Source organism: Grus americana, chromosome 4 (genome assembly GCF_028858705.1).
Source record: "Grus americana isolate bGruAme1 chromosome 4, bGruAme1.mat, whole genome shotgun sequence".
Taxonomy (NCBI): Eukaryota; Metazoa; Chordata; class Aves; order Gruiformes; family Gruidae; genus Grus; species Grus americana.
The window spans coordinates 29,873,610-29,894,979 of NC_072855.1; the positions used below are offsets into that span (position 1 = coordinate 29,873,610).

The following is a 21,370-nucleotide window of genomic DNA, read 5'->3' on the forward strand; positions in this document are numbered from 1 at the left end:
GTCATTTACACTAGTAGACCCAGTCAGAAGATATTACATCTTAAATGCGTCAGCGCCGGGAGGATGTCCCTGTCACCTTCCCTCACTTCTCAGAATGAAATGATCTCTTTTAAACTTTTCTAACTTCTACTTCAGACCTGGAAAGCTATTTGTAGCTGTAAGTGCTATTAATGAGATTACTCTCAGGAAGATATCACAAGCTTGGGTGCTGTACTACAGACAAATACTTCTCTGCATGTTATTAAAATTATGAAATTATTAAAAATGAGACATTATTAAATTATTAAAATTGAGAAAATCTTAATGCCTCCTTCCCTCAAACATTTTCTCATCAGTGTTTGCACTTTTCATTCATTTCTAACATTTTCTTTGGTTTGGACAACGAACAGTTCTTTGCCAAAAATGTCACCAAAACGTTTAAACAGAGGAACAAAGACAGCCTGAATCATTTAAATCCAAAATGGGCACATATGACATTGTTTGAAAATATCAAACCAAAGGTTGCAAATGGAAATCATGAAGTAATCTTCACAGTGCAGGACTGCTACCAGCTCCAGCTATAAGATAGGGTTGGAATGTAACTATTTCTCTGCTGTAATTATTATAGAAACACATTTGCTGTTATACATCATATTTTTCATTGTCCCTGCATAGCAAAGGAGTTTTCCAAAACCAGTACTGCATTCAGCTTCAAGTTAAGCAGAGTCATGGTTATTTGAATGTTTTTTCTCCCACATCAGGAATAATTATTTTGTCTTGCACCCTCACAGTCATATTGCAGCTGAGCATTGGCCCAACAGACATAACGGCTTCAGATTAAAGGCACCTACTCACTCTGCAGTGGACAAATAGTTGATTTAACATCATTGGTGCTGATGCTGAGGGTCAATACATAGGTAAGTGCTATGGTTTTCGTTCTCAAAGCTCCTTTGACTAAAATACAGTCAAAACACATATTAAACAGAGACATCTGAACTAAGGTGAGGGAATTCTGAAACCTGGGGACAGATGGACTATAATACGTTGAGTTTTGCCAGATGATCTGACAGCTCCTTTGTCAACAAGAAGTTATCAGCAAGAAGGGGTTATTTCACTCTGTGCCCACGGTGAGGCTGGCACAGTCTCAGCTTTATTCTGCTCATGCACTGACTAAGCCTGGTCAGGAAAGGAGCATCAAGAGAGGTGGTGAGGTGCCATCCGATCTGCTGGAGCAATGAGGCACGGCTGAGGTGCGCTTTCAGGTGGTCCCAGGCATGAACCTGTGAAACTTGGGGCAATGCAGCAACAGGAACCGGTGCTCTCACACTGGGTGTGGGGACCTCTGAGGCCAGGAACCACCACCCACAGGAACACCTCCATTCCCTGGAGAGTGGAATGGCAATGGGGAGACAGACACGTGGAGCTGCTTTTTTTCCAGCAGGTTTGGGATGGATCTTTAGTGAGCACAGGGCAGAGCATACTGCAGCTATCCCTGAAGATTGACCAGCAACTCTAACCAGCAGTCCAACTGCAGACTGCTCAGAGCAGTTTCTTCAATAAAAGAAGAAAACATCCAGAACTGGAGAAGAAAACAAGCCTCCAGCTGGCAGGATGATGATAACTGCTGCAGAAAGAAGTTTATTCATTTGCTCCTCCAACAAGAAGAAACAGAGAGAGCCTTTGAGATGCCATTACACAAAGCACCTGTTGCAAAGGGCTGAGTAGAGATCCTTGTTAATGTTGTGTTTGTATGGCCGTGAGTTACTTGCTTGCATTTTTAAAGACCAAATTCCAGAACTGTGTAATCAAAATGCATTCTTTGCATACATAATTAATACAGTAATTCATGTGCCCAGCTTCTGTGATCTCATGCGGAAGAGTAACTGCTCATTAAGTAATTACATATGTACCTGGTTTTTCCAGTGCAGTAGAATATATTTGGAAGCTTACAGGCATGCTTGGTGCAGAGAAATGAAACCACAAGCAGAGTCACGGACAGAATGACAATCTTGACATTGTGAATGGGACCCTGAAGTCATTGCCACCTCAGGGTCCCATTATATGTCCCTTAAAAAGAAGACAACAGCTTTTTTCATTTTGCTGGAAATGTAAAGGCCAGTGGCATCTTCACACCTCCTTCTTTTAACATTTGGACTGCACTGTGTTACTGGATAGGTACTGTTGGCATCCAGATCATCCTCACGCACCCTGGACACGAAACTGAGCTTTCAGTGGAACAATTAGTAATGTCAACTAGAAGCCTAGGTAGAAAGCAGTCATAAAAATGTCTATGTCCCATCCTGAGGAGGTGTCTTTTGAAAAGTATGAACTTGAGACATGCAGAATTTCAGTCCAGCTGAAGAAGGGCAAGCTGTTGCTTACAATAGATTGAACAGTTGCTAGCGAATGAGAATCATATCAGTCTGCTCAAAGAGGGCTGTAGACAACTTGCAAAATTTTACTTGGGGGGAAAAATATTTTGGACAATAAAGTTATGAATAAACTTAATAATCATGTTTCCAGTCCAAGAAGCAGATTCTTTTTTTTTTTTTTTTAAAAGGTTCACAATTTTGAATTATCAGGTTGTATTTTGGCTACATCACCAAGTATGTGGACTAGGAGAGTAAGCACCAAGAACACAGTAACGTAGTGAATCTCTCTTGAAGGAAAAAGCAAATAAAGCAGAATTATTGAATACTATTCTCTGATTCATCACTTCAAAAATGATGCCTAAACACAGCATTTGGCAGCATTTTGTCCTTATTTTGTGTGGATTTCAATGATAGCTTGAAATTCAGAGCAAAGGGAAGTTGGATATTTTGTCTTCTTAAAGCCCTGGGCATTTGATCTGGGAAGAGAAGTGAGGTGCTGAGGCACCAAGCGAAGGAATAATAAGCTCAGTGAAGACTTTGATTAAGATGATGATTCCGACTCTATCATCACTTCCTCTTGATGCATGAATGCTAATGTTGGCTTCATAATTACAATCCAAAGCAATTAGTAACATTTGCTTATTGCTTTGAGAATGTCAAATGCTAAGTGTTACTGCCTGCCAGACCCCTCATCCTTGACATACGTCAGACAAACTTGCCTCTCCCCCCTGTTTAAGAGCAGAGCATTCTTACCTCATCACCTGCCTGACTGAGGTAATACAAGTCTGTCTCCAAGGATCCCACAGAAGTGCTGGACTAATTACAGTACTTTGCACTTTCATATCATCCTCCCATTGGGAATTTCCAGTCCTTCACAAACATTAACCAAAAGTCATGAATTTCCTATAAAGTATGATCACTGTGATCCATTTGCTTTAGGGGGACAGACACATGCTGACGAAGCCTCTTGAACAAAATGATAGAGCAAATCAATGACAGCTCCAGTAATAGATCCCAGATGCCCAGACCCCACATCCCGCATGCTAGATGCTGGGCTGGCTGTAGCACGCAGGCTGTTACCAGAACAGTCTTATCTGAGGTCCCACACAACCCAGCAATATTCTTGCCTGCCAGTCACTAACAACTTTTTAAAGAAGAAAATAAAGAAAGATTGATTTTTCTGGGTTTTTTTTTAGTCACGCACAGCCTACCACATGAAAGGCATGTCAGTCATGGACATCCAGTTCCCACATGGATAGGGTCCCCTACCCCATTTTAAGTGATAGCACAAGGAGAACAAAGCATTACCTTCCTCTCCAGCTGCAGAGTTTCCAACAGTCTCCCTCTCCCGGTCAGCTTGGTTGGAAACGGCACTTCCACTTTTTGTCCTTCGAAGAACACTGAATGCCTTGTTTATTTTTTTAAAAGATCTGCTTCTTATAGTCGAGCGTTCAAAATGTCGAGCTGCAACAGCAGGAAAACCCAAATCAATACAGTTCAGCAGTTCTGGGCTAGAAATGCATCGTTTCTGTAGCTGATGGCATCCAATGGGACATAACATCAACAGCAAGGCTGCCTGCACTTCACCTTTGCGCCTGACTCCAGCTGATACTCCAAGGCTGCAACCACCTGAATGCCTCTGTCCCACACCCCGGAATTGCCACCTTCCCTGTCTGTTTTGCCAGCCATGCACAGACATCTCCTGTGAGTGTAGTAGCCTGGGAGACAGTAATCCTCAGTCAAGACAGAATCAGCAGCAATCCTGTGAAAAATCCATATAAAAGGAAGAAGTGCTGCCCTTCCCAAGCTATGTAAGTTTGACACACACACACAAAAAAGCTGGAAGTTGTTAAAAACTCTTTTTGAAAAAAAACAAAACAAAAAACCCCCAAAAAATCCAACCCACACCATTGCCTCAAAACCCTGCTTCCAAAGCCGCCAACAATTTCATGTCAAAAATTCAAAGATTATCAAGTGGGAGAGACCAACTAAATCACATCTTCTAACCTGGGTAAGGCAATAAAAAAAACCCAAACCATAGTATTTTCAAAACATGTCACTCTCTTTTCCATCCTGCTGAAGATATCTTCGTGGCTGTTGCTGTTCCGTCTCTTCAAGCTCTGCACGCTAGCTAAACATTGTAATCTAACACTACAACATTCCCTCAGACCAGACTGTGGCCTCTAAACTCAATAAAACTGGTGGGATTTAATTTCATTCTGGTGTTCTCTTCTTGCCCCCTCCCTTTCCTCGCCTCCCTAGCACACAAGAGGATAGCGCTGCTCATTTTCTAGCCTTTCTTCAGCTCTTCATTGTCCCAACATGCAGCTGGTGCAACACAAGATGGACTATTCATTTTGGCTTCAGAGTCCTCAAATACAAGCTTTGAACTCACTGTTAATGCTTCCAAATTTGCCTTTGGCCAGGCCATGTTTCTCAGATATGACACTTCTCAGAATCGGGTGCAGCATCACAGGATGAAGGATCAAGGCAAGGTTTCCTGTTGCAACTTGTCTCTGACTGTGATTATTTCAGCAGGACCAGCTTCTCTGAGCTGCACCTCCCTGAGAGGCTGGCAAACATCCCCCAGGGTCCCAAGGCACTTCTGAAGGTTAGTTTTCCTGCAAATACTTGACAACTGGCAAGCACAGTTCCCAACAGGGTTTTGGGTAGGTGCCCATGACAGCGTCTATGGGGGTTACTTGGGCCACCATGTTTTGGTGAAGCCATTACACAGCTACACTATCTCCCTGACACATCACACATGCCATTTACTCTTCCAACTGAGCTGACTTGTCTAAATAATCTTTCTTAAGATCAGTGGTTTGCATGTGTGCAGCTAGTCCATCTTCAGCTTGATGCTGCCCTCGGGCTAAGCAAATTTGTTTTTCACCTCAAGTCTATTGGGTCACTGAGTGCTCAGTTTGATAAGCCATGTAAAATTAAAGCTTTCACTCTCCCCCTTTTCTTTTTTTTCCTTAAAGCTTCCAACAACATATGTTTCACAGAAAGCAAATGCTGAAAGAGGGCACCAGGCTCTGAAACCATCACTTTTAGTTCTTACTTCTGTTTCGGTTGCTGCGATGCAGGTCTCCAGGGCTGCTGCCTGACTGGCTGTCCTCCGAGGTGGGGCTAAAGGCCGGGTTCACCAGCCCTGGCTCATCTGTCATTAAGGCGATGGCCGCAGCTGCCGAGAGCTCAGGGCCCAGGGCAGCTACTGCTAAGCTGGAGCCATGGTCTGGAGAGCAGTCTTGGGAACGCCTCTTCCGTTCCTTGGTAAGGCCATAGTGGGATGCTCCTTTACATCTAAGGAGAAGGGAGGGAAAGGGAGACATGATAACAAGTTGTATGTAAATGTTGTGTGCTTATGAAAATTATCCGGTGCCAAGGAATCGCTTGGAGTACAAACTGTGACGATCATGGTCGCCGATGAAACACAGATGCTTAACAAGAGGGGAAAATGCCAGTGCAATCATGTTATGCAGAATCAAAAAGAAGGAAAACTGTCCTTCAAAGTAGCTGAGTTACCATGTTACATGGAAAGACTACTGCTGGTCAAGAAAAAACAGAACGCCGCAGCCTCGTGTGTAGTCTCATGTGTATAGTTACTGTGGATGCAAGAGGACAGGAATAGCAGGTGGCTAATTAAGCCAGAGGCCACAGTCTGTAATTTCCCCCTTGCCTCTGGTCAATGAAAGAGAACAGAGCGAGGCCTGACACCTTCTCCAGGTCTGCTGGTGAAACAAAAGGTGCCTTACCCACCCCTGCACCATGAAAAACCTTCCCGGTCGCCAAGGCGGTCACACCAGGAGCACAGCACTGCAGTCATTCATGCAGGAGGCAGGGCCTGCCCTTCAGGTAGAGGCCAATGCAATCAATGAAGGGAGGGCTGCAGGCGGGAGTCGAACGCCTGGGGTCTGCAGGAATCAAGTCCCCATGCGGTGCCCATACAGACCATTTACTACTTGAACAGGTGGAAATGAAGTTTCCAGCTCTGCTATTTCAGCTCAGTTGAGACACTAAAACAGAAGGGTCGTTGCCCTGATGGAGGAAGAGGTGGTGGAGGGTCCCACTGGCCCCGCAGTCCCGCCAGAGCCAAGGAGGGAGCACAGGGCTCCCACTGAATCACTGAGCCTCAGGCCTCAGACCAAGGTCCTTGGACCAGCCTGGGACTTTACCAGTTTGGGGAGCTCAAGACTGGTTCTAAAATAATCCAAATCCTAAATCCTGTCTCAATCTCCCCAGTGACAAAATCCTCTGTTTCTAGTGTAGACACACATGTTCCCAGAAAAGCTGAAGATACAGCAGTATAAGAGGCAAATTACAAAGCCTGCTTTGAAACAACTTACTTGTGGTCCCGACTGTCTGCTCTGGATTCACCCTTGACAGCAAAGGCAGGACCACACATGGCATTTCTTCCTTAAGACTTGTTAAAGAAAGTCACTTGAATGAAATTAAAGGTCGCTGTGCTGTTCATGAGTCAGTATTTAATTAAAGCTATAAAATAACTGAAGAGACGGAGTGGCCCAAGGACACAGCACCTGTGACTTTTCTCCAGCACTACTTCAGCCCAATGCCGACACACTAGAACCTCATTCATTAAAAAAAAAAAAACAAATCTGCCTTTTAATCGTGATCTAATGAGCTTGGCCTACTTTCAGTTACTATTATCTCTTTTTTCATAGCAAAGGCTAACTGATGACTTTCATAAAACAGTCCTGTAGGATGAACTCACAGAAATAGCTGCAGAAACCCTTAGGGATAGAAAATTCCTCGCAATATATGGCATGCACAAAAGGCAATGCATAATACATACAGCACACAACGCTAGTGGGTTAAGTGTCAGAAAAAGAAGTAGCACACTGAACAGAGGCCTTGGAAGAGAAATGATTTATGGAAGCAGTTCCTGGGACAGAAAGATGAGAAGAGAATGAGTCAAAGAGCTCTCTATATCAGCTTTGGAGCAGCAGTTTAATTTCTCTTACGGTATTGGCTTTTTATGAGACACAATTGAATTAAAAACTTTAAAGCACAAAACTATGATTTACCATCATTTTACCTCATACTGCTTCTGACAACTTTCATCATAAAGAGGGAAAAAAACCCCAACCCAAACTGCATCATATTGATGCAACTGTGTAAGGGCTTTGTATATGCTTGAAGGTTTGGATGGGAATGGCTGTGGCAGAAATTATTTCTAAAGCCTTTCACAAGCAAAACAAGGCTTCTCAAAAGCAAATACTCTTATGGAAGTGAAGGTTGGTCAACTATTTCAAAAGACCAACAAAAAGGTATTTGGGGCACCTATTCCAAGACAAGACTGCAACAATAATCATGTAAAACAGAAAGGAAGAGCTCTCCTGCCTCCACTGAAGCAGGCATTTTCCTATTCCTTCCCAAAAAAAGAGGTATGACTTCCACAAGCCCCCAGCCCCCCACCCCCTCCCAGCATTCCCCACCATGGCAGGATGGTCTCCTTTATATTTGCTAGGGAGCAGAGCGACTTGCTGCCTACCTAAGCTTATCCAACACGGCATTTTGGGAACCTGTCCTTGACCTCTCCCACTTGCGGTAAGGTCACATTTACTAATCCAGCCTATGAATGCTCAACAAAATCGTTAAAAAATATTCTAAAAAGCCAACACAATGAAATGAACAAAAAGCAATGGCTTAGGGGTGAATTGTTTGCTGTTCTCAAAAGCCAATCTCTGAGATGCTGCAAATATTCAGAATATAAGAGATATTCCTACTTCACATTTTATTTTATTTGCCTCTGTTTTCACCATGCCAGTAAAGTTTCAGTAGCTGATCTTAGAGCATCAGCCTTGTGAATGGGTCCTCAAGCACAGATCTTTTTTATTTTTGGTGGGTTGCATGAAGATCAGAAGTGGCTCTGCCCAAAGATTCCCAGCTACATGGATTGAACTTCTGTCTGGTGCCCATCTGCACTTCACTATTAAAGCCTTCATTTTCTGTGGAAATCCTCACTCACTGCTGCTGACTGAACTGCAGACACCCAGTTAGCACCATCAATCCAACAGCAATGAACAGAAGACAGTTACTTTGAAAGTAGAGAGGGCTGACACAGTTTAAGATGTGGGTTATTGGAGAAGACAAGTTGTCATGATACAAAGCACAAGGCATACCTTTCTAACTCTGCCAGAAATAGTTAAAAGAGAACCAAAGCTCTTCAAGTATGAGCACTGAAGCTTTTTCTTAAATAATTGTGGCAGGCATAAATGAACACAAATCAAGCCCTCTTTCTTCAGATTAACACAGTGTCCTTGAAGAAGAAAAAAAAGTCCCAAGCCCTCAAACTTGCAATAAAATCTGCAAAAAACCCCCAGCATCTCTTCACTTTCATTGTTTTCCTTGTGCTGACACCGCTGTGATAACAGAAAACAGAAGAGACGACTGTCTAAGTGGAATCATATTTATAGTGTCTCAGCTACATTTTTCCATATGGTTGGATTTGGCTCCCGGAAAAGAGAGATCCATAAAACAGCTACATGCCAGTACTAATTATCTCTCTCACTGTGATTATTAATCAGCTGCCTGATTTACAGCTGGAAGAGCAGGATACCTGATTAACGTAGGCCACTCAGAAAGCGAACCCAACACTGTCTGGTGGCCAAGGTGAACTACAGATTTATGTTCCTTCTCAGTTGCGTCGGACAGCGAGTACATCCGTGCAGCCGTATGATACCAAAACAATTTGAAGGCCAAAATGGAGAGAGATAAACAGACATGAATAATGTGCGTTGTACAGTTCATGGCATTAAAGTAGTGTCACTAGGTGCATACAGGAAATTCAGAAAATAGTTTCTTCTGTTTGCACGGCCTCTTTTATGAAGCAGAAATGTGCTGTCCTAAATCCTGGCCATATGAGCTACCCACCGGGCAGTGAGAGAGCAATGGTGGCTGCTGAAACTTCACCCAGGGCTGCAATTCTGGCTGGCATCAGCACTGGTGGCTGCAGGACAAGCCTTGCCCCGTGCCCTGCTCTGCACACGAGGGAGGCTCTGCACTCCAGGCTTCAGGAGCAGCACGTCCCACGTGCTGGAGCCAGGACATCCAAAACCCTATCGCTGCCTTAACTCAGTCCTACCATTTGTAAAAACGAGCTTTGGTCAAACTTAAGGCCAACAGAAACATTTCCACGTCATTTGCAAATTCAAATGAAAGCAGTGGTTTGAAAACAGCGATGTGTTTTCTTTGCAGCATCCCTGACTCACACAGCAAAGGAAAGCCTGAAAGTGAGGTTGACCTCAAGGATTTCTATTAGCCAGGCTGACACAGGGGCAAAATTTAAACAAGGATAACTGCATGGATTTTTTCACTTCACTTCTAGTGATCTAAATGAAAGAATATCACAGGCAAAAAAAAAAAAAAATGTGTATATTTATAATGCATTTGATCTTTTAAAAACTCCCTGCTTTCTATCTATCTGTGTCACTTCACAGACTATCCCTCTTTCTCCCTGTCTCACACTTGACTGCCTGGGCAGGAAACTGGAAAAAACTGAATCTAGAGAGTGACAGTGCTGTTGAGCCAGGTCTGGCACAAATAAACAGAGCAGAAGCTCTCCCTGCCCAGTTCCAGCAGTGCTTTCCCAACCTCACTTCCAGCACATTCATATTTTGGTGCTGTTTTGCTTTAGTGCAGCAGCAGTGGACACATTGTCTGAGTGCAATTAAGAATAATGTATACAAAGCACTCAAGATTGCCCAGCAGAAGAAAATACTGCATAATGGGCTGTCATCGCTGATACAAAGCTAAACCCTGATCAGGGTAGACAAGTATGTTTCAGCTATGCCCTCCCTGCAAGCAGTCTTATCCCTATGTAATTTGGGCTTGACACAAGCCAGGATCAGAGGTACCAACAGTGTGTATCACACTCTGACCCCATCACACAAACTCTCCCAACTGCTCTGGTACTCCTGAAGTGATCCAGTGGAAAGGCTGATGGAGAAACTGAAGGTGACCAGTAAGGAGCACCCAGGAGGATAACCCGGTGTTGATAACCTCACTTGTGGGACCCTGGTGAGAGGCTCCTGTCATGTCTGGGAAGGAAGGGGGGGGGGGGGCGGTTGGAGAGGTTGACTCACAAGAAGGTGTTGGCAGCTCCTGCCCCACAGGAACCATTTGCCCGTGTGTGCATCAGCAGTGACTGTAGCCCAAACATAACCCAAATACCAACCATACACATTTCAGGCCAAACGCCTAAACTCTAAAGCTTTCTGAAACTCCATCATGAGGGAGTGAACTGACCTGATATTGTATCATCCTTGCTTGGAAATTTGGCTTCTGTGAATCCTGGTCCTATGTGCAAAATTCCTTCTTTTGCTATATATGAAAATCAATCCTGGAACTGAGTGCTTAGCTGCAATTCTTTTTCCTTAGCAATTCTGAGTTCTTGCAAGGATTAACCACTGCATGAATGCTGCATATGAATAAAGCTTCATAAATAAGTACTTGATTTTTTTTTTCCTTTTCTGCTTTATATAAAGTATTGTGTCATGTCAGGAGCATTCCTCAAGCTACTGTAATCACCAGCTATGGCTAGAAAGGTCCTGCCTACACTAAACTTTCCTCAATATTCATAAAGAAGGGGATAAGCCATCTAAAAAGCAAAGCTTAAACTCCTGGATTACAGTTTCCAACCAACATTCTCTGAAAGTCAGGCTGCAAAAGCCTTGTCTAAACATGCAACTAGAAACAGGCTGTTCTCTGCACCTGCGCTTGAACGCCACAGTGCCAGCAATTTCTAGATGCTCACCACTGCTGTTCTGTGCACTCTGTACCCTGACATTGATGCACTTGGGTATCCTCTCCCTCATGATCTCCCAGTGTCAGAGGCTTGCCATCTTGTTTGGGGGAAAAACATGCTCATTTTTCACCTAACTTCAGTGGGAAATCTTCCAGGTTACTATTACTCTTTCACTTCAATAACCCTATAAACAAAAGCCTTTTAGAGATGGCTTCCTGACACCTGGGGCATCAGGGCTGGCTGGGAGGGAGGCGTGGGCCAGCGGCTTGATCCCCGCTGCCTCCGGAGGGCTGAGATGAGCGATTCCATCCTACATCTCCATAAACACCACTCTTCTCTGTGTCAGCGCAGAGATAGCTGTGATAGAAGTTCAGATGAGGCAAATGGCTTCTCTGTCTAGCTGTCAGAGAGATTTTCTCATGTTACGTGCTCTCTATTGTCAACCAGAGCCTTTTGCTAAAGTATAAACACATAGTAGATTTAGTGGTTCTATATTTCTGCATTACTACTCTATAAATATTTATAAAGCTCCTCATAACATTTATTTCTTTAAGCTAAAGTTATTTAGTTTAAATACTTTCCCACAAGATAGGAAAAAAACTCTCAAATATCCATTTTTTTCAGTTTAATTTCTGCATATCCCTGGTATGGTTCCCTAAGGTTTTTTCCATGCTTTTTGTTTTAATGAAGCCATCGTAATTCAACAAACTCTGGAATTACCTTACTAGCAAAGCCTAAAGTTTTGCTGTGTCCTGTCTGTAAAGATTTGACTCCAGGGAAGGGCTGTCATTTTTACAATGCTTTTGCACTATGATGCTGTCAAACAAAATATATTCGTATATTATATAAGGAACTTGTGCAGGAATATCTGTACACTTACACTTCCATGGCAGCTACTCTGTACAAATTTGGGTGCATCACTGCAAAAATGACCTATAGTTCCCATGGATTTAAAAAAAGAAAGGTTTTCTAAGCATATGAAGAAAATATAAATTGAGCGTTGTTTATAATTACTAAGTTAGTCATCAGCTACAGCAAGGAACTCCCATTCCTATGATTTGGTTGCTGAGAAGGAGGAGCAAGCATGGCTAGCAATTTTGGTACAGACCCTTGAAAGTATTTTGCATTGGTGAAGAATGGAATTGCTGTTCAGAGTTCAGGCCCCACAGTTCCCAAAACTACTGACAGACAGCTGGGGCCAGACACAAATCAAACAAACATTCAGTGGAATCCAAATCCCCATTTTAAATTTGACTGTTCATACTGAGGGAAGGGAGTAATCTCCAATTTTCCTAGTAGTTTTCAGGAAAGTTGAAAGAACTTGGAACACATTTTTATTCTTAAATAAATTGTAGAGTTTAAATTTCATGTACATGCTACCAAAGTGTCACGTAACATGTGGTCATGTTTAAGGTTTTTTTTCTCCTCCTCTTTAAAACGCAGAAAGTTGTATTTCAACCACCATCATCAGCTTCTATTATGAAATCTTTTAAAAGGCCCATTAACCTCTATCATGGGAACAGAGAATTGGGAGAAATAGGTAAACAATACTTGTTGCCTGCAATTGTGGGCAAAAATCATGACTGGGGTTATTGTGCAATGATCCTTGTTGTTGTTGGGACTGTGTACAAATTGTTGGTCCAGATCATGTTCTCTGCCTCCCCTGACGCTTCTTCCAGGCTGCTACTCTGATTTTGAAACTGCGACCATACTGATTTCTCTTCAAGGTTCAAGTGCCATTTCAAGTTCTAGTCTTAAGCCGTTCAAACAAATTACAGCTGTCTTACGTACAGGGAAATGGAGCTGTAAATTGCTAGAGACAGATGAGATGGGCAAGTCAACATATGGGCTGGAAATGCCAGCTTCTTTTATGGATTAGCACAGCTTCTGTATCATGCCTAATGCAACTACTACTTTAGAAAAGCCAATATTCACAACTGAATTTTTGGCTTCACCTGCTGCTGCCCCTTCCCCACCTGTACCTAAGCCACCGATGCTCTGAGAATGCACAAGGGCATCAGCAGCCTGTTCCCACTGCTCACGTAAGGCACGGCCTTAGGTCACTGCTACAGCTTCTACCTTTTCAATGCTGCCTTTAAATGTAATGCTCGTAGAGCACAAGTAGACTTCGAGCCACAAAAATGAGGAATTAACCAGGGTGAAAGACTTCAGCCAGCCTATTAATCATTATTTGCTCCTAGATTACTATAAACAAATATTTTTCATCACAGGGAAGTTACTGGCCAGAAGTACAGAGCCAGAGGAACCTTGCGTGATGCTAAACAGCAGCATTATTTATTTATTTATACTGAACTTAATTAAATACTGAAGCTCCCCAAGAGTAATCTACATATCTCATGCAATCTACTCACACCAGCTGACACTGACAAGGAAAACAGAGAGCAGCACACTGTCTCTAACTCTTGGTAGGTGCTCAGTTACTGACACAGCAAGGAACCTTTGAGTACCTGGCTAGGAGATTCAGAGCAAAATAAGAGGGAAAAATAAAACACATGGGACTAGCATTTTTGAGCTGGTGAGAGCCTGCAAACATTGCTGATGGTTTCTAGTGCTTTTAGCATTCAACATAAAATACATCATTTAAATCCACTAATCCTGTTCAAGTGCTGTATTAAAGTCCTAAAGTACTAAAAACTCCTCTTGACTTCAGCAAAGCTGGGGCTTGATGAAAACTTCACCAGGTGCTTTCATCACCTTCCAGAATTGCACCATTTTCTACACAACACACTTAAAATCTTCAGCCTTCCCCGCTCTTGAAGAAGAGGAAAACTCAAACATTGTTTCAAAAGAAAGTGAGTAAACACAAATTAGAAAGACCTCTGAGAGTTTTCTTCATGGAAAACTTGGGTACTTATCAAAACTTGTATATTCTTTCATCTACAAATGGTGTGCACGAGGGAGCAATCACATGCAATATGTGTCAGATGGGTATTTGGAAAGTAACGTAACACTTGCCCTCAACAGCTCTCAGCTTCATGTCTGGTTTTCAGGTCCATCCAAGACCACTCAAAGAGCAGCACCAGTACGCTGCAGTCAATCTTGACCACTGATTTTGCCTTACTAATGAAATAATAATATAACCTTTTTACAGTAGGAATTCAGATTGTATGTAATGAGACTGCAGCAGGATCATTGAATATCTTCCTCATTTAGAACCTTAACTGAAAAATGAGCCTAAGGAAAATCAGAGCATATAATATATACACAAAGGCTCAAAGAATGTTAATGCTTCTAAAATCAAGTTATCTGTGACAAAAATAACAAGTGCAAGGACAAAGAAATTCTTAAGACATTGCAGTGCTATACCTCATAACACAACACAATCCAATACACTGCATTTTTCAAATTATGTGGATACACATGTAATTAACGTTAAGAATAAGCATTCAATTTGTTGATTCATGTGGTTTTCATGTTTATTGTTCAGTGTTTTGATCATCGGATTATATTCAACAGGTATAACTAGTCTTCTGGAACTTAGTATCTCAGCTTTGTCTTCCCCTCCTCCTATCCCCACCTATACTATAAAAACTTTATGATGCAGTGAGCAAAATATGCTTGCAATGGGACAAGGGGTTTTGGTTTTTTAACAAGAGTGACAGTATCAGTGTAACCCGATTCTTGCACCTACAAACAGAAGAGCCTGCCAGACAGAAACTTTGTATTTACACATACTTAGCACACATTTCTTTTTAAAATAAAACAAATTTCAATATCTGCTATGTCACAGACTCAACAAGCCAGCACTGAGAGCAGGTTTGAGGTTTCTGTTCGCACAAAGCAGTAATACACACACACATAAGTCGCTAGATGCAAAATAACAAAAAGGGAACGCCGCATTCAATTTCAAGGTGTTTTCAACCCAAGACTTGGGTTTACTAATATGTTCTCCACCAGAATTTGAAATCACAGGAAACAACGGGGCTGCAGTCAGTACATAATGAACGCCGTCTTTATACTCTCTTATTGACAGAACATGCTAAGAAGTGCCACCCACAGCTCTAGTTCTGGTAGCACTTGCCTCTGACCTCAGTGACCCAAAAGTCACATAAGATCACTTTTAGGTCAGCATGGGTATCTAAATTACATCACTAACACATCAAGCTCTGAAAAACTACTTGTTTCCTCATGAGGAACGTCAGAAGAACGTGGTCTCAGCACACCTTCTCAGAAGTTGAAAAAGCACAGAGATCCCTGTCAGATGCCCAGCAGAATGTTGAGCAAACATCTCTGCAACCATGACTAAGTAGCATCTTAAGATGTCACAAGTATTTCCCGTTTTAAAAAGTAGTTCTCCTGTCTTATCAAATCCAATGTCTTAGTCAACAAAGACCCTGAATCAGTCCTATAGGAAGTGAACTGCGTGTGACTCATGAATCACTGTGTCTTAAAACCCTAAAGCAACATGGGCTCCTTGTAGGGGTGGGGAAGGAAGAATACAACATTTCCTGGTGTATCACAGAGCTCAGATTCCAGGATTTCAGCCTAAATGAGTGTTTACACTGGCTTAAGAAGTACATGTCACACTATTGACTAAATATCTGATTACACTAGTTTTTTTATTAATATAACATAGCCAACAGTACATTTTGCTAGAGAAACACCATTTCAGCTTCTACTTCTCCTGGCTCTGCAGTCTTCTCCTTTGCATGTATGGCAGGAAGAGCATTGATCAGAGGGATGTTACGAGACAGTTTTCAGATCAAAACTCCCCAAACCCATTGGACATGCAAAAATCTTCACTGCTTGTGGTTTTATGGGTTCCGCCCAGTTAAATCTGAGATGTTTCAGTGAGATAGTTCACCCTCCCATTAAAATAAACACACATTGTAAAAGTATTTAAAGGCTCCAGAAAGTCCATATCCAGCTACAGCACAAGTATGGCTGGAATGTTGTTTACAGTCTTCTGAAAGCTCACATGGTAGGAAATGCTCACTTATGCTGTAAAAATTGTGTAAAACACTTTTTTGGAATCATCATTTTTTAACAGAACTATCAGAAATACTTATAGCCTGACTATCTAAATCTGAAAAAAGCCCAATACACTCACCCTTCTCCCCACATAGCTACCTACAGGCAGTGCTGCACTCAATATCACGGAAAGCATCCAAAAACACAGCAGTGCGGTTTCTGTCCTGTTGTACATGGACCACTGTCAGCTCTTGCTTGGCAAAGGAGGCTGATGGAGCTCACACCCTCACACCTCGGTTTTCAGGACTGCTCTAACCACTAAAACTCAGGTCAGGTTGGGGTAAGGCTGATCTCTGCTCCTCGTGCCGAAGCTTATTCAGAGACATGGATTAAACAAGAGGGAGCTCAATGCTATCTCCAAATGAAAAACTGGCACCTGGCGAGGGAAAATCTGAGTGCTGTGTGGCTTTTCAGTTGAAGTCAGGAGAGGTTCATAAGAAAAGGCACTGTCCTTTGTTAGTCGTGCCAGTATCTTGGGGAAAACATGGCAATACCATCTAGGCACACAAGCCCTTCTTCAGTCTGAAGCTGAGGAAGTGACCTTAGAGTGTTCAGATATGGGTTAAGAACCTCTCCGTAAAATTGTGTCTTGTTTTCTTAGATCACCAGGATATAACTGATGAATCAAAGGATAAAATACATAAACTAGAGTTGAAGCAGGAACCCAAACCTGAAACCACTTAATTGCAAAAGATGCCTTCAGAAATGGGTACCGTATTACCAACAACACAAAATGGATTTCCCTCACAAAGGCAAGTATCATAGAAGAGCCTAGACTGGAAGGGACTCTGAAACAGATCATATGGTCCCAACTTTCATGGGAAAGGAAGCCTAGATGAGATTATCTAGCACCCTCTGTAATTGCATCTTGAAAACCTTAAGTGATGGGAATTCTACCACATCTCTGGGGAGGTTGTTCCAGTGAATGATTTTTCTCACTGTAAAAAAGTAGGAGAAGGAGAAAACAATTTTTACACCATATCTTACTTTAAGCCCAAGTTGCTCAGGCTGCTGCTTCTTCTTTAGGTTTTCTAAATCACTTCTGCTCTCTCAGATTTCATGCTATTTTTGCATAGTATAAATATGGAAAAATGTTTTTACTGTTTTGGGGGGTTTTATTCAATTTATTTAAAAAATATTCAGGGTAAGAGGCAGTCATACTCTCCTGTTACAAAACACATTAACTTACCTACTCGTCCTACTAAAATACAGGAAACAGAAAAAAACCTCCAAAATGTTCCTTAGGAAGCTGCTTTTTCATTCCCCTTTTATGCCACTGCAGCCTTGGGAATTCCAATATTCAAGCTCTAATAACTATTTTTGCTTTTGAAATTAAAATATAAACATCCTGCATGCAGCTGGGCACCTAGAACACGGTGGGCAAACCAGGGCAGCAGGTTTGGAGAACTGAACCTTGAGCATGAGCTGCAATTATATTCCCCTAGATAATCCAAGACGGTGGCCTTGCCCCTGCTGTCCTAGGAGAGGGCACATCCTGCTTGACCTTGCTGCTCCCACAAAATGGGTCAGGGCTGCAGTGCGAGCGGCTGCCTTGAAATTAATCCAAACCGTGAATTCTCTGTGACAGGTTGTGGCATCTGGGTGACTCAGCCAGGCTCTGCGCCCGAGGCTGTTCCAGCCCAGGCTGCGGATTTTGTTAAAGTCACAATTTAAGTAGACTTGGGCCTCGTTAGCGGTGATGATGGACCCCCTGAAGGAAAACCAAGGTGGCATAGGAAATGATCTCAGTTCATTATTGGCTGTGAAAAGGGGATAATTACATCTGTCCTCTTGAAACTGGGATGACCCTGGTCCTGCAGAAGGGAGCTGGTAATCTAACCTCCAGCAGTGTGCTCATGCCATGCCTCATCACCTGCTAATTTTCACAGCAAAGGCACTACCCACATCGTGACACAAGGTGACCCAAGCTGTCACGAAGAGACAGCATCTCCAGCTGGACATCTACACTAGCGTCCAGTGGACAGCAGCATGCTGGGGGCATTGGACATGTTGGCAGCCCAGATTCAGACATACATAAAACAAATCCTACTTGCTTCATGTAAAGATTACCTCAACAGCCTGTCAATGCAGATGGCTCATTGAGCCAAACTGACCAGCTTTATAACACAGGATAATCTTACAGCTACAATGAGAAAATTTTCTCTGGTTCCAAAATATTTGCCCCAGCCTGACATGGACATCGAGGATAAAAAAAAAAAAAGAGTAGACAGACTAAACAAAACTGGTAGTGCATTTAAATATTTATATCAGCAATTGAGATGTGGGTCTCTCTTTCAGTACTTTTTTGCAATGCCTTGGACCAGTAGTTGGTAGTTTACCTATCTTCATCTGGTTGTACCTTCTCAGGAACTTCCTTCACTGCCCCTGAAACAAGTTTTCTTCCTGAAGGGCAAAGCCAGACACTCAGCACAGTGTTTATAAGGGTGCAATATGGAGGGAAAAGGAGGAGGAGGAAGAAAGGGAAAGAAATACCTAACAATTTAGTGACTGTAAACAGAACAGCCTCATGCAAATTATGTTCTTATTTCTTTAAAAGCTAACTGAAGATGCTACAGCATCACGTAGGAGGGTTTGTTGAGTACTTAGATACTGGCATTAAAAAGACCTTCCAAAACTGAGCACAAACTGTTCTGCAAAGCCTAACCACATCAGCCTCCAGAGATGGTGCTGCTTCCTAAGGGGTTGTCTCCAACAAGGAAGTACATGATTACTGTAGTGGTTGTGGAATGATACCTTAGCCACACTATGTATATTATATGTGTAGAAACACACGTCTGAGAATAGCTTCCCTGGAGACATCCCTGTTCCAGAGTAGGAGCATTCACCAAAGAAGCTACCCTAGAGTAAGAACAGTACTATCACTTCACACCCAACTTTATTATGGATTAACTTCCTTGTGTGCTCAAACCATCTTTCTGGGATAATTTCTACTCTTTCTTCCCTGGCCTTTCTTCTGGGCAGCGAACGGAAACTGTGGGAGCTCTCAGTGCCGATTTTAGGTGCTGGTTTCCCAATGCCATTGCACTCTATATCTCCAGGCTCTGCATCCCAAGATCCTTTCTTCACACTTGGTAGTGGCCATGTATAATCAAGGTACCAGTAAAATCACAGCTTATTTTTAAGTCTACAAAGGTACCTGCCCATTTCTTTAGTCCACAAAGAAGCAGGCATAATGAACCACAGACATTCATGCCAATGGACATAAGTAACACAGGGAAGTGAATCAAGAGAACCTTCTGCTACTGGGAGAAACATAGATATTTTTTTTCTTTCCTTTGATAACTTGTTTTCTGTTAATTAACATGTTAACAGTATCATTTTAACACTATTGCCCTAATAAAACTTTAGAGGTAAAGAAGCTCTCCCAATTCAGTAGGCAGACTTTTCTGGTAGCATCCTTTATAAAAGAACCTAATTTCATAAAAGGTGACTAATTTGATCAGCCGTGTCTAGCGGTGGTTCAGGATCAGTTAAGAGACCATATTGTCCTGTAGTTCAAGCTCTGGAGCTCTGTGAGAGCCAGGCTCTACCCCTCAACATGCCACATCTTGAAAACAAGTTACAGGTTCAGTTTATTTCATGTGTAATAAAAAGTCCTTAGGGCTTACTACATGTTTGTTCAATGTCTCCCACAACACAGATTTGGCTCATTTGTGAGTTCTTTAAACTACCGTAGCACAAAAAGCAATAAGAATAAAAGCAGTCCCATAGAGTGCTAACTGTAGGAATGGCACTTTTATTCCCCATCATATACCTCAGCATCTCCAGCAAAAAGGAGAGAGGGGAATGAAAATAACAGACACCTATCTACCTTCTAAAAGCGCAAAAGATGTTGGAACTTGAAACAGAGCTCTGGCACTGCATCCAAGTGTTGCTAAAGATGCAGAATCATGGGTCGCCTGAATTTCTGTGCTCAGCCCCGGACCTGACAGCTCACCATTGACTTGCAAGGGCAAGGACCATTTATCTTCAACGTGACTATTTCAGAAGACCTGGAAGAAGCACGCTTTGAAAAGCAGTCAGAAATGAGGGGAGGATAACATTAGCAACTGCTTCCCTGGCACAGGGGACCAGAGGCAGAACAGCTGTTCTTTTTGGAAATGTCAGAGAGGGAAAAAAAGTGCCGAGGGAGTTGTCATTGGCAGACGGCACAATAGGTGATTTCGCACAGTCATAATCTTTTCTTGAAAACATTGCTCAGGAAGCCCAGGTCTGACTAACTGTACAAATAGCAAACACCACTTGAAAAACAGACAAGTAAATTATAAAATCACCTCGGATCCAGCTTCCCTGTTTGTCTCTGACAAAAGAGAGCACAGGTGTGTCTCAGCGCAGATGCTGCAGCTGAGGTAGCCCTGTATCAGCCCTCTCCTGCCTGGTCACAGCCACATCCAGGGAATGTCAGCAGGAGGATTTCAGGCCGTACCCATGGCTCTACCTCTTTCCCTTCATCTACCCCCTTTGCAAGCTGTCCATCACAGGGAAAGTCCATGCAGGGCCAGTCGTCCCGTCAGCGCCCACAGAAAATAGCGAAATGCTGTCCCTGGGCTCTGCAGGAAGTCACGCACCTTCGGAGGCAAAACACGATCTCAAGGTTGTGTTGAAATCCTGCTGATGTTTGCCCATGCAGAGAGCCACAGCAGTTCTCAGATCGACAGGGGCTGCCTCCTGTCCTCCTTGGTGCCCAGGGCTTCCCCAAGCAGGAGGATGTGGACAGAGGGAGGGAGGAGTGCCATACGGTGCCAGACCTATCCCACACTTGAGCATTGCCAGGAGATGGGGAAAAAAATCACACAGAAGCTTTTTGAATGAAGAAGACCCAAACTGAGCCCTGAATTTCCCTGCAGTCAACAGAAAAAACCCAAACCTGAGCCCTCCTCTTCCTTGTGCCCAGGACACTGAGGTGAAATGGAGACATCAAAATGATTGCTCCTCCATCCCCATCACTGTGGTCAACCAGGGGCGTGGTGAGAGGGGACCAGGATTTGTTCCTAGTCTATAGCTACACTGTTCAGCTTCTTCAGCAGCTTATGAGATGGGCAGCAAGTCTGTTGACCCCTAAGTCCCTTGAAGCCTTCTGTGGCAATGTGGATGACCCTTACAAGGACTAGCTTCAGCACTGGAGACAAACAGGGACCTTTCTGCACCCTTGCCCTTTAGCTGCAGATCTGACCATTCAGTGATGGGTCACTGTGTTTATCAGCAGTCCTGCTACTCTCCTGAAAACATCCTGCTT

The 21,370-nt window shown here is 42.9% G+C and overlaps 1 protein-coding gene across 7 annotated transcripts in view; it reads right to left on the reverse strand.

Moving 5' to 3' along the window:
- The window catches only part of LNX1 (ligand of numb-protein X 1), a 179,213-nt gene that overhangs the window by 31,199 nt on the left and 126,644 nt on the right, over window positions 1-21,370 (reverse strand). For all 7 annotated transcript variants that reach the window (XM_054823891.1, XM_054823890.1, XM_054823892.1 and 4 more), the window contains 2 exons: window positions 5,416-5,657; window positions 3,660-3,815 (listed from right to left, as the gene is read on the reverse strand). In XM_054823891.1, the coding sequence (XP_054679866.1) occupies window positions 3,660-3,815; window positions 5,416-5,657 (398 nt within the window). The remainder of the gene's footprint in view (window positions 1-3,659; window positions 3,816-5,415; window positions 5,658-21,370) is intronic.